Genomic DNA, 14,346 nt, shown 5'->3' with positions numbered 1-14,346 from the left:
ACTGCAGGACAGCACTGCAGGACAGCACTGCAGTACAGCACTGCAGGACAGCACTGCAGTACAGCACTACGGGACAGCACTACAGGACAGCACTGCAGGACAGCACTGCAGTACAGCACTGCAGTACAGCACTACGGGACAGCACTATGGGACAGCACTACAGGACAGCACTGCAGTACAGCACTACGGGACAGCACTGCAGTACAGCACTACGGGACAGCACTACAGGACAGCACTGCAGTACAGCACTACGGGACAGCACTACGGGACAGCACTACAGGACAGCACTGCAGTACAGCACTGCAGTACAGCACTGCAGTACAGCACTGCAGGACAGCACTGCAGGACAGCACTACGGGACAGCACTACAGGACAGCACTGCAGTACAGCACTATGGGACAGCACTACAGGACAGCACTGCAGGACAGCACTACAGGACAGCACTACAGGACAGCACTACAGGACAGCACTACAGGACAGCACTACGGGACAGCTCTACGGGACAGCACTGCAGGACAGCACTACGGGACAGCACTGCAGGACAGGACTACGGGACAGCTCTACGGGACAGCACTGCAGGACAGCACTACGGGACAGCACTGCAGGACAGCACTACGGGACAGCACTACGGGACAGCACTGCAGGACAGCACTGCAGGACAGCACTGCAGGACAGCACTGCAGGACAGCACTACAGGACAGCACTACGGGACAGCTCTACGGGACAGCACTACGGGACAGCACTACAGGACAGCACTACAGGACAGCACTGCAGGACAGCACTACAGGACAGTACTACGGGACAGCACTGCAGGACAGCTCTACGGGACAGCACTGCAGGACAGCACTACGGGACAGCACTGCAGGACAGCACTACGGGACAGCACTACGGGACAGCACTACGGGACAGCTCTACGGGACAGCACTACGGGACAGCACTACAGGACAGCACTGCAGGACAGCACTGCAGGACAGCACTGCAGGACAGCACTATAGGACAAATGGCACCATAAATTAATTAATCAATGTGCATTACCTTTTATAAACAAAAGATTGGGTTAAATTTGAAGCACTTCTAGATTTCATACGACACCATCCTCTTTCAACTGGGTTTGTAAGAAAAAGTTACATCAGAAGATCATTCTCTGGAAAAAAAATCATTTAATGGCCGCTTGGGAAAATATCGAGAAAATGATTAATTAATGGAGAGTTCAGTTTGAAGTTTGTAAATCAAATCATGAAATAAAAAAATGTAGCTTACACTATATGAAGTCCTTCGTTCTGATCCATTCGGTATTCATCCGGGCAGCGGACCTCACGTGGAAGATCTTTGGCCTCCTTCGCCATGATCACCAATGGTTGATCAGGCTGCCACGCATCCCACCTGTTACAGGCACATTAGTCATGTGTTCATAAACACAAGGGAGAAATTAATGGTTGATCTTCAATGGATAGATCCTCAGTTCGTATAAGAGTTAATGTGAGAGCTCAAAAATTGTTTCACTGCAGAAGGCCATTAAACTCTAGTTCTTCTTCTTCTTCTTCGTGTGGAGTGCAGTGCAGTACATGGCTACAGGAAGCATCATTTGCTAGGGCTGTGCCACTGATGCAATTCCCTCTGTAGGTTAGGACAGGTATTTGTAATTTATTCACAGTGCCGGCGATAGCTCGCCTACTCTGCGTGAAGAACACCATGGGATCTTCAACGTCCACCAACTAATGCCGAGGGATGGCACACACATAGATGCTTCACTCTGCCCGTAAAACATCGGAATGAGTTTATAGCTGGATAGAGATTCAAACCCAGGCTAGACAGTTCAGGGGCGAGCGGGCATACCTCTAGGGGTCGAGCGTCGAGGCCATACTGCCAGTAACTGATCAAGGCTAAATAACTGAGTGTATTATCTATCTATTCGGGCATGCCCTAGTCTATCTATAATTCCAGTAATCTCTGTCTGTACGTTTGTACGTTTGTACGTTTGTCTGTGACCGCTGTTTCTCGACAACCACGGGTCCGATATACTTTTAACTTGCCAGGTATATTGCTGGGGACCCGAGGATGTGCCTTTTCAAGGTTTCATATTAATCGGACAATTACTTACCGAGCTATGTCCAAAAAACGATTCAACCAATCAGAGAGCAGCGAACGATCGCGTGTGCCGGCGTTGCGAATGGACCAAACCATTCCATGTAAATAGAGGGGGGGGGTTCTGTGGTCGTTGCGAATGGACGAAACCATTTCATGTAAATAGAGGGGGGGGATTGTCACTGTACTCGTAAGCCGTTCGCCGTTCGCTTTGGCGTTGCGAATGGACCAAACCATTTCATGTAAATAGAGGGGGGGGATATAATTTTAGATAGATATATAGTACGGGCATATATATAGTACGGTACGGGCATGCCCTAGTCTATCTATAATTCCAGTAATCTCTGTACGTCTGTACGTTTGTACGTCTGTTTGTCTGTGACCGCTGTTTCTCGACAACCACGGGTCCGATATACTTTTAACTTGCCAGGTATATTGCTGGGGACCCGAGGATGTGCCTTTTCAAGGTTTCATATTAATCGGACAATTACTTACCGAGCTATGTCCAAAAAACGATTCAACCAATCAGAGAGCAGCGAACGATCGCGTGTGCCGAACGTGGCGGACACACTCTGCCTCGGATGGCACATTTGAGAGCGTATTCATTTATTTCACGTTTGCAAACTATGTTGGCGCTAAACGATGTTTTAAAACTAATAACAACGAATTTGCGATTCATTCGCTTTCCTGCGCGTTTGTGCACGCGATGGCGATTTCTTTACCAAACTCCGGAAGCCGTTCGCTTTGGACCAAACCATTTCATGTAAATAGAGGGGGGGGATATAATTTTAGATATAGATATAGTACGGGCAATGCCCTAGTTGTAGGTAATGGACAATCTTTAAATCATCGATTGGACTCCTGAAACACAGCGATCTTCACTCAATCATCCAATATAGTCGGCAGGCCAAGACCCTTAAAGAAACTTTTGATGGCATTTTTTGTTAAAAGCTGACAACCGGGCTAGAAAGTATCAGTATGGTCCAGGCTTTCAGAAACACCCGGTTGCCAAAATGAGATTTGACCTTGAAGGTCAAATTTGGGGGGTCAAAGGTCAAAAGAGGTCAAATTTTCAAAAAAATTTATTTTGTCTTGTCCTTTCATACAACATCGAGTCTGGTATGAACCATTGAATATTTAATGAGTTATAAGGGGTTAAACTTCTGTAACAATAGCTAAATGTGAATAGATTCATGAATGTAAATGCTTTTTACTCTTTGAATACGCATAATATAATAAAATGCATTCAGTTTAAAGGTGAAATTTCAAAGTCGAAAGTCAAATTTTACTTTAAGAATCAATTGTTCCTGTTGGTAATATGTAAATGATGCATTAGGCAACTACATTTGAAGAAACAAGACATCATCTTCCATCGATTTGAGGTGTCGCCAAATCACTTCTCTTAAGTATCAGTTCCTGTCGTGTTCATGCATCCTTCAGCATCACAGCCACATGCAGGCATGCATGGTTGTCCAATCTTGTGGCAACGGCAAGCTTGTGTGCGACACTTGCTTTTACATCCACAAGTAACTAGTTCCAAACAGCTACTTGGAACAGATGGTGTCCTCATCCACACCACTTCTAATCGTCCGTCAGTTGCCTGCCAACCTCCAGTCTCCTCGGGGTCAGCAACAACTACGTCAGCCTTGTTTGCCTGCAGCCATACTTTTGCCTGGTAGTTCGCCCGCGACATATGCAATTCGAGAGCGTCACTAGTTCGTGGCAACATTTCAAGTGCCTTCTTCCCTTTCTGGAACATGTCATGCCTAGCTCTGTCGACCCCTGAACTAGAGTGTGGAGATTTGTAAAGCATACATACGAACTCCTCGACATCGCTTAATGGTCCATCTCTGCCAACGCCATGCAACAGTTCCGGGTGTTGCAAGTAGACATTCCAGCATGATTTTTTGCCATGACCAGCGAATGAAGACACAGTATCACAACCAGTTATGGCATGGAACCCAAGAACATTCTCCACAACCGCCGGAGCGAGGGCCTCGTTGATGGCGTGTACTGGGAAACACTCTTGCTCCTTGGACGTGCCACTCATCATCCACACATGGCAGATTTTGTCCCTGGTGAAGTGAAGGAGCAAGAGCAGGACATCTGTGTCACGGCACTTCACAATTATGTTTCCATAACCGGCATCAATGGCTTCAAGTGCATGGATGATGATCCTTGTGTCAGCTTCCTTGTGGTTTGCATTCAGAGTTGGGATGACTCCCCTTGTCGTTGAGAATCCGTTTGGAGTGCTGCCACCAACTACTACTTCGTTGACTGTGTCGGTGTGCGTTGCCAGTTTGCCACTGAGGAACAGTGCAAGGTCTTCTTTGTTTTCACCTAAGGCGATGAAGTTCTTCCATGTTTGTGGAAGTGGAAGATCATCCCGGTTGATCACCTTATGGATTGGTCTCGTTTGCCCAGCTCTTTTGCTTCGTGTAGTCGACTTGATCGATAGAAGTCTATACTGATCAAATACGATGTCGATCCTGGACACTGTGCCACAGAACTGCTTCAACACGGTCCTCTGGAAGGTTTTGGCATAGTCACCAAACGTCTTGCAATTCGGTGGTTTTCCTAGGGACTGTATCAATGCATGGCCATCAATTATGATACAGGTTTTTCCTGTGGTCTCCGGTGCCCCTTTGACTTTCTCTATCCCAAGACCAGTGGTTAGCAGGGGGAGCATTGCAGACTTTTGGGTACTTCTCATCTTTTTATCCGTATTAGCCAAACTAAGTGGTACAACGAACAGCTCATGCTTCAGTACATTGTGGATATCTACTTCTCGCCCAACTTGTGCCGCATTGAACAATCTCTGCATCAGTTGCCTGTCCACTTTGATTGTCTTGGTGACCTTCTGCTTCCCATCCTGCACCGGTGTCTCGTAGAGGGTTGCGAACGTCTTCGATTTCTGGCGTTTCTGTCGATCGAAAAAAGGTACAGACTTCTCCACTAATCTCTCCTTCACATTCTTCAACACGAGATCTTTCCCCCTTTGGTCGGCAGTGAGGAGGTCTGCAGCTATCTCTTCGGTTGCAATGTCGTTGGTAGTCAGTGATTTCAGCTGTGTAATAGTGGGAGTTGCGTCGTCTTGATCGGATATTGTGAACGCCTTGAATCGTCGGAACTGAGCCTCAAGCTTGGACACCGCATCCAAATCCCGTGTCATTTTGGATGGAAGACCATCTTTACGAGTTGAGAAATCTTCGTCCGATTCGTCGTTGCGAAGACCGAATAGACGCATGGTGTCCTCTGATATCTGCGACCTTTCAGACCAAGTTGTGCAGAACCTGTCTCTTGCCGTGTCATTCCGTGTGATGCCAATTATACCATTTGAGAGCTTGCATACCTTGTTAATCCATTCAGTGGCTTGATCAACTGGAACTTGGTTACATCTGCCTGCGTGTCGTTTCACTACAAAATTCCCTGCCAGGAATTCTTCGTGGACTTCTGGTGCGGTCTGTGCGAGTCCTCTCATGTCAGTGAGGTAAACAGGACCCCACCGGGCATAGTTGACATGGTCATATATGGTCAGCCATGGTAGCATTTCGGCAAATGAATCAAGATGGAGCAACCAATCCCCATCTCGATTAGCGCGGACGAATGATAATAAAATTTCCACCATCTCAAGGTACTGCAACCAGAAGGCATTGTTGGGATTCTGCTTCAGCATGGCGTGGAATTCGTCAGCTTTCTCTACATATTCTGTACGGTCGAGGAGCTCGTTGCATTCAGTCACAGCATTCAACAGACATTCATCTCGGGTTCTCGTACCATATTTCTTGAACAATGCTGATACTGCTGATCGAAGCACAACCAGTTCCTGATGGAGTTCAGGATTTTGCCGCTGTAGCCAATCCAAGAAAGCTTCAAACTTGATCCGACTAAGGGCTTCATAGGCCCAGATATGTCCCTGAATAGCCCTGTAATAATGTTTCCCATCCATCATTGACTTGGCAGCATTTGGTCCAAAGATTTCAGACTCCACCCACACATCATCTAGGCCTGCACTTTCCATTTGCTGACCAATGGCCCGAAGGAAGTTGAAGGAGATATGGAGACCACCAAGCAGGACAACTACTTCGCTGTACTCTTCAGAAGCCCACACAATCTCCTTTGCTTTGGCATAGAGAGGCTGATCGAAGAAAACGATGGTATGGCGCTGTCCAAGGTATCTGCTGAGCTGGACAAATCGGTTTATGATCGTGGTGATGGTCCCATATTCATCCGCAGTAGCATTGAGGATCGGTGCCATTCCCACCGTCGTCACTGGTGGATCTACGGTACTCACACACTCGTTGAATGCTGCCCATGGAGGAACAGCACAGCCATTACCTGTGTCCATCCTGGAGATTACCCAGACGTGAGTCATTCGTGTTGCTGCCTTCCTACATGGACTACTTTTGAACCAGTCATTCGGTTCAATGCTAGAAGCATTCGGAATCCTGGGTTCAACTCTTGTGCCAATAGGTAGTTTGGGGGGATCGACATCATGCAACTTATCGACAGTCTCCTTTCTCAGAGCCTTCTCTCGTCCGTGCACACGCTTAACAGGAGTTCTTGGAGGAGGTGGTCCGCGTTGCCAAGCATTCCACTGTGTGCAATGGTATGAACCTTGACCACTTATTGTCGACTCGTTGACATCTATGTTGTCAGCTGATCCTAAGATTAGCCTACCAGGTTCATAGGGTACCAAGCCATCCGGGATGTACGTGTTGTTATTTTCCTCAAATTTCCAAAGAATGTCACTCGCGATACTTGTGTCCATGCGTCTTACTGTGTCGACACCTATTGTACCACCAGCAGCATGAAAGAGATCCACCAGTTTCTCTGATCTTGTGGCTTGGTGTAAGGTCATCCCCAGGCCGACATGCTTTGGAGGCAACTTTTTCCCCTTTGAAAGCGCAAATACAATGTCCTGAGCGATATTTAGTATTCTTTGCTTCGTTGAACTTGCAGAACTTTCTATCTCTCCGTGATCATCAGTATCCAACACATCAGTCCCACCAAACAGTACAGAGAGAAACAGATATAAGCTATCTGGAATAATGGCTTCCACTGCGTCTGTTGTTAGACCCCTCCACACTTTATCGTGACCAGGCATCCGTTCCAAGTCTGCTCGAAGTTGAAGGGCAGAGTGAACAATTTCCTGCAGCTCATTGACTGGTGGCAGCTGTATCGTGGGTGCGTCATCTTCATCACAGTCATCCTTTCGGTCAGAGATATCCGACAGGGCACAGGCAATGACATACTGAGATTTGTCACTGGGATAAAGAAGAAGTTGTGCTTTTCGATTACGTGGTCTTATGAATGAACCTTCGTCACCAATAACATTCTGTAATGCAGTATAGAAGGTCTGTCTTCTGGACAAGAAGCTATCAGGGATATCTTGGTTTGTGGAGTGTGGCAAGTGGAGGGAGTCCATCACCATCCATTTTTGGAACCTGAAAAATAAAAGGAGAAGCATCATTAAAGAATGGTTATGCGAGTGTTATATAATCTATCTATAATTCCACTAATCTCTGTGTGTATGTGTGTATGCGACAACGATTTCTCGACAACTACGGTCCGATATACTTGAAACTTGCCAGGTATATTGCTGGGGACCCGAGGATGTGCCTTTTCAAGGTTTGAAATTAATCGGACAAGTACTTACCGAGCTATGTCCAAAAAACGATTCAACCAATCGGAGAGCAGCGAGCTATCGCGTGTGCCGAACGTGGCGAACACACTCTGCCTCGGACGGCACATTTGAGAGCGTATTCATTTATTTCACGTTGGCAAACTATGTTGCCGCTATGTTGGCGTTAAACTATGTTTTAAAACTAATTAAAACTAATTTGCGATTCTTTCGCTTTCCTGGGCGTTTGTGCACGCGATGGCGATTTCTTTACCAAACTCCGGAAGCCGTTCACTTTGGACCAAACCATTTCATGTAAATAGAGGGGGGGGACTGTCACCGTACTCGCAAGCCGTTCGCTTTGGACCAAACCATTTCATGTAAATAGAGGGGGGGGATATAATTTTAGATATAGATATAGTACGGGCATGCCCTAGTAACACAAAAAGCAACACATTATTGAGAATTTGGCATTTATTTTCGAAGATGTCTTCATACCAAACTCGATGTAATATGAAAGGACAAGACAAAATAAATTTTTTTGAAAATTTGACCTCTTTTGACCTTTGACCCCCCACATTTGACCTTCAAGGTCAAATCTCATTTTGGCAACCGGGTGTTTCTGAAAGCCTGGACCATACTGATACTTTCTAGCCCGGTTGTCAGCTTTTAACAAAAAATGCCATCAAAAGTTTTTTTAATCGTATTCCCTGGGGTTGGCCTGCCGACTAATAAGCTAATGGAATGAACTGACAAAAAAATTGCTTTTTACGTTTATTATTCCAATAATGAAAATAAGTAAATTTCCCCTTTTTATTTTGGCACCCTTAGGCTATCCCTGGACGTGCCACACTGTCTCAGCCACATTCCTCCCATCATTCCCCCAATGAAGTTGCATCGTTTTGACGAATAAAATGTGTTTGGTGTTGGTCTGGTGCAGACATGCTTGGCCGAATGGCCTCCTCCTGCATCTACCTTCCTTGGGTAATATTTGTCATTGCACAGTTTTTACCACATATTCATTTATAATCAAGCTATTCCAATGTTTAAAGGTGTTAAAACGTGCTCTTTAACACATGGAATAGATGAGAAATACTGACAGTCCTAGCAGGTATCCTATCATTTCTACAAACATAAAATGATTGCCAAAATGTAAAGTTTTACCTGATTTTATAGTAGCAATTAGTCAGTAAAACGATCTCAGGCTTCTACAGCGGGGGGGGGGGGGGGGGGGGGGTCTAACCTCTGATTCATAGTATTGACGAATTCAAATTGTATTGAACATTTTGGAGATTAGGATTATTGTAGATTGACATAAATATCTCATTTTCATTATCAAAAGATCGATATAACTGCCACACAGACCATGTTTAACCTATTTTTGCTGCGGTATTATGGAATAAGTAATGGTTATATATACATACACACACATGTATATAGGAGTATATTGTTACATTTGTGGTGATGTCAATCGTTTACAGAGCATAGATTCGTGTCGTTTAGGGTGTATTGCGTAAGAAATGCCAGGTCAGCTGTGGATCAGAAATAGGACCTTTTCGTATTTTTCCCCCCTTTTTTCTTCAGGTTTACCCCATATTCACTCCCTTTACGCCACATGGCTTTGACTGTTGGTAGTGGTGCACAAAAATAGCTGAAGAAAGAATTCAAACCATTTTCTTTCAAGCAAGAAAGGGCGGGAAAAGAGTAGAAAGAGGACGAAGAGTGTCTTTTGGCGGTGCGGTAAAAAAAAGAATCCTTGCTCATGGCGTGAACGGCTTGAGCGTGTTGGTGTGAAAGGCTCGGTCTCTGTGAACTATATGAAGGTTCAGTGTGCATGGCGGAGGTGGACAAAAATGAAAAGAGTATCCTGTGGAAAAAGGCGCTTCTTTTGGTCTCTGTGGAGACGATCGGTGCTTCATGCTGTGAATGGTCTCGGCATTTGCTATATGAAGGAGTCGACCTTGATGAACTTCCTGAAGGACTTGCTGTGTTGCATGAAGGAGGTTGACAAAAGGAAAAGGATCAAAGGAGAAAGGAATCGCAGAGCGTGGTGACTGGTCCATTCAGGCTTGTTCCCACCAAGCCACGTTGACAAGCTTTGATGAAACTGCCCTAAAAACAGGCCTGAACCCCATTCCATTCCCTCCCTCATATCCCCTTTTATTTGAATTCCTTGCGAATATTGTTTTTTCTATTTGCTTCCCTTTCCTTACCCTGGGTTAGATAGAGGGTCCGTGTGTGTGATGTTGTGTCGGCCTTTCGTATTGGATGTGAGTGGGCTGTGTTAATTAAGTCAGTCATTATTCGTTAATTAAGTCCGTCATCATACTTATATGATTTGCTTATTGTATTGTTTTGCATTCTTTGAAGTAAATTGATTGTATTTCATTTTGTTTGATTGACATTTTTTGGATCGGGTTGCAAACTCCCCCGAGTTGCAAGCTCTAGACTCGAGAGCCTCTACTCCTTGCACGAAACCAAAAGTTCAAGCTTCCAAAAACCGCTCGGTCAGCTTGTAGGTCTCGGCCCGGCGGGCTAGGGATAGGACCTAGGGTCGCTGACATTAGTCACCCTGTAACACACTTAGTCGGGAGAGACGCTTGGGACTCTGGTCCTCATCCCCATCACCCTTATCAATATGCAGTGCATTCAGAAAGTATTCAGACCCATTCACTTTTTTCACATTTTGTTATGTTGCAACCTTATGCTGAAATCGTTTAAATTCATTTTTTCCCTCATCAATCTGCACTCAATACCCCATAATGACAAAGAGAAAACAGGATTTTAGAAAGTTTTGCAAATTTATTAAAAATAAAAATTTGAAATATCACATTGACATAAGTATTCATACCCTTTGCTATGACACTTGAAATTTAGCTCAGGAGCCTCCCATTTCTCTTGATCATCTTTGAGATGTTTCTGCACCTTGATTGGAGTCCACCTGTGGTAAATTCAGTTGATTGGACATGACTTGGAAAGGCACACACCTGTCTATATAAGGCCTCACAGCTGACAATGCACATCAGAGCAAAAACCAAGCCATGAGGTCGAAGGAACTGCCTGCAGAGCTCAGAGACAGGATTGTGTCGGGGCACAGATCTGGGGAAACCTACAAAAAAATCTCTGCTGCATTGAAGGTTCCCAAGAGCACAGTGGCCTCTATAATTCTTAAATGGAAGAAGTTTGGAACAACCAGGACTCTTCCTAGAGCTGGCCGCCCGGCCAAACTGAGCAATCGGGGGAGGAGGGCCTTGGTAAGAGAGGTGACCAAGAACCCGATGGTCACTCTGGCTGAGCTCCAGAGATCCTGTGTGGAGATGGGAGAAACTTCCAGAAGGACAACCATCACTGCAACACTCCACCGATCTGGGCTATATGGCAGAGTGGCCAGACGGAAGCCTCTCCTCAGTGAAAGACACAAGAAAGCCCGCTTGGAGTTTGCAAAAAAGCATCTAAAGGACTCACAGACTGTGAGAAACAAGATTCTGTGGTCTGATGAAACCAAGATCGACTGTTTGGCTGCACAGATATCTGCACAGAAACTACAGATTGGTTTTCTGATTCATGTTCAAAATATAACATTCCATTGAAATTAAGTTGTTCGTTGATCATAAACTAACGTTTGTCGGCAGAAGGACAGACAGACAGACATAAGTGAACCAATTGCTGTAACCGATTTTTGCAACGTGTGCGTGGGGAAACAAAACCTGTGATTACACCTAAGAATCAATCATCAAAATCCAATAATGAATCGATTATTAAAAAGCACATAATGCCCACTCCACCGATGGAATATGTGTGTGGAAAGTAGTCCAGGATCACAATGTGAGTGACCAAAATGAATAATATTGTTGCGGATATGAGGATTGTGTTTTTTTTTTTGTGTGCTTTATTGTTATTATTGTTATTGTTATTCTGCGCCTCCTGCCTCCGGAGCTGTGTAAAGGTCAAAGGGCGTCCCATAATTAGTCCATAAAGCATCCACACCACAGCCATTCATAGAATACCCCTGTTCGATAGCTTATATCTTATTATGTGTTTTAGGGTAAGGCTGTGTCTCCCATTAATTGAAATACTCCATTGCACCAGTGAAAGAGATAGATTCCCTTCATTCCCACTCCCAAAACTTTCATTTCCCCTTTCGTCATTGCCAGGCCTCAAGTGCCATTGACAAGAACCTCCCCTCCAATTGCCGCCATTGACCACGAGGCAGGGTTGGGGAAGAAAGGCGGGTCCCCACCTCGTCATAGAGGGGAGGAGTGAGTCAGCCCCACTCAACCAACCACGAACAAGGGGTTGGACTTGGAGAGGGTGTGGAGAGAAACATCGAGGAGGTTCGCGAAGGTTGAGGGGCGGGGCCTATATAACCCGCAGCTAGGGCGTTTCCCGAGGAGATGAGCTTCTACAGAGAGACGAGAGGGAGTCCAAGCAGTTGGGTCCAAGAGATGAGATTTTACAGAGAGACGAGAGGAAGTCCAAGTGGTTGAGTCCAAGAGAGGCGCTTTGAGTTGAGTCCGAGAGAAGTCCAGAGTTGAGCTGCAGCTCGAGCCACCGAAACTGCATTTACTGCAGCTCGAGCCACCGAAACTGCATTTACTGCAGCTCGAGCCACCAAAACTGCACTTACTGCCGCTGGAGCCACCGAAACTGCAGCCACAGCAGCGTGAGGCCTGGACGGCAGTTTGGAGCAGGGCCGCGAAGGAGCGGCGGCTGCCCAACGAGTCGATCAGTTGCAGGACCAGTTGGACCTCCCTATCCCGCCAGCCATCCATCTCCCGCCAGTCCTATCATCATTCCCCGCGTGAGTCTGTCCTTGTTTGTTCTGTCCCTGGGTTAATTAAGACTGTAGGTAAGCTAGCGTTGCACTGTGTATCTAATATCTTCTGTAAATAAACGTGATTGCTTTCTTCCTGCTTATATGTGTAAATAATAAATCCAATTACTCTTCTGTACGTCTTCTTCCTCTTTGTATTCGGTCGCTTTAGAGTTTTCCATATTGAGCAGCCGCGGTGCGATACGGCCAACGTTTGGGTGGAATCGGGTTCTAGTCGGGGAATAACTGTTCGGTCGCGGTAATACCACCGCTCGGTAAAATAACATCCTTTAACCGTGTCCGTAACAATTGGTGTCAGGAGTGGGATACGAGGCCCGAAGCGCGCTTAACGCGCTCAAAATTACGAGCTGCTGAAAAATTGTGTTTTAAAGAAAAACCCGAATTTTGAAATCGCGCCATGGCTGGTCAAGGCGATCGGATGCCGGTGGGTGAGCTAGAGGAGGGGTTAGGAGTAACCCAGGATCAGAGGGACGAAGTAGAGGAGAACATTGGCAATGTGGTTGAGGGAGTATCAGACGCACAAAATGGCGTCCTCGCGCACGTAGGTGTAGCGGCACCAAATGGAGCCGCGCCCTTTGTACCAACGGTGGAAGACATGCAATTAATTATGGCTGAAATGGAGGCCCTTTTGGACAGGAACAGTGAGCGATTGTTAAACAAAATGGATGCTAACAGTGAGCGATTGGGAAACCAAATTGAAGCAATAATGAATGGAATGAGGGCCGATAAGGAGCGAATCGGCAAGATTGGGGACAGAATGGGTGACGGCATGCAAAAATGTGGGGAGACCATGGATCGCATGGTGGGGGAGAGGGTCCCAAGGGTGCACAAGGAGGTAACGCGGGTCGAGAAGCGCTGGTTGAGCGAGGTGGAGGAAAGCGTGGGTACAATGACGGGGGTAGAAATCGCGACCCGGGGTTTGGAAAAGCCGGCGACCGATGAGGTAGAGGGAATTTTATTAAAGCCAACGGTCGTCGAGGGGAACAAAGACAAAGCAGTAGTGGGTACGATTAAAATTGAAGAGACGGAAGTAGCCCAGGAATCGGAGGGAGAAATGGAATATGTACAAAGTCCCTGCTCAAATCATGATGATGTACGCACGAACCAAATAAAGAGTTTGCAGGTGCGCGTGGAGAAGGGAATCCCCCAGGTGAGTCGTGCTGTATATTGTGCGGGTAGATTTTGTAAAAGGATGTTTAGCGACAAAAGAATTGTCGCGCGATTGGGATCGATATGGCACCTGGGCGTTGGTAAAGGGTCCCGTGTGAGTGGAAATGGCATGCGTGGGAGGAAAAAGTGTGCGTCGGCGAGTGGGTGTGTTATAAAGTGTGGGAGTGAAACCGAGTGCGAGCGAGAATGCACGTCGGGGTGTACAGAGTGTACGTGCGAGGGTGAGAGTGACCCGGAGAGTGAGTTGGTGGTGGAGCGGGTGCGAGAATGCACGCTTGGAATGGTTGAGGGTGTGCGAGGAAGCACACCTGAGTTGGTCATGGCGCGAGTGTGGGAGAGCCCATCTGAGCGCGTGAGTGGGTGGATGCCAGAGTGCACGCCCATGGTGAGTGTTACGGAGGATGTAACGGAGGAGAGGTGTGGACCGAGGTGTGCGCAAGAGTGTGCGCGAGAGGTGTGGAGTGTAACAGGGAGAGCGTTCGCGGAATGTACGGACGGCGTTGGAACGCCGGGTTTTGGGAGTGTGAAAGGGGTAGCGTATGCGTGTGAGCATGCAGGTGAAGCATCGACGGTAACCGGGTTAGCGGTTAGGGCGACGGATAGCCGATGCGAGCACTCGGGGCGCGGTGTGATT

The 14,346-nt window shown here is 46.6% G+C and overlaps 1 protein-coding gene across 1 annotated transcript in view; it reads right to left on the bottom strand.

Annotated features, from left to right (window-relative positions):
- Positions 1-14,346, bottom strand: part of LOC144892879 (polyunsaturated fatty acid 5-lipoxygenase-like) — a 45,566-nt gene that overhangs the window by 18,683 nt on the left and 12,537 nt on the right. Inside the window, exon 4 of the mRNA XM_078781218.1 lies at positions 1,261-1,383. Within this exon, the coding sequence (XP_078637344.1) occupies positions 1,261-1,383 (123 nt within the window). The remainder of the gene's footprint in view (positions 1-1,260; positions 1,384-14,346) is intronic.

This window comes from Myxine glutinosa, chromosome 7, assembly GCF_964187855.1.
Source record: "Myxine glutinosa chromosome 7, kmMyxGlut1.1, whole genome shotgun sequence".
In the NCBI taxonomy this organism is placed as follows: domain Eukaryota; kingdom Metazoa; phylum Chordata; class Myxini; order Myxiniformes; family Myxinidae; genus Myxine; species Myxine glutinosa.
This window is presented reverse-complemented; position numbering and strand designations above follow the sequence as displayed.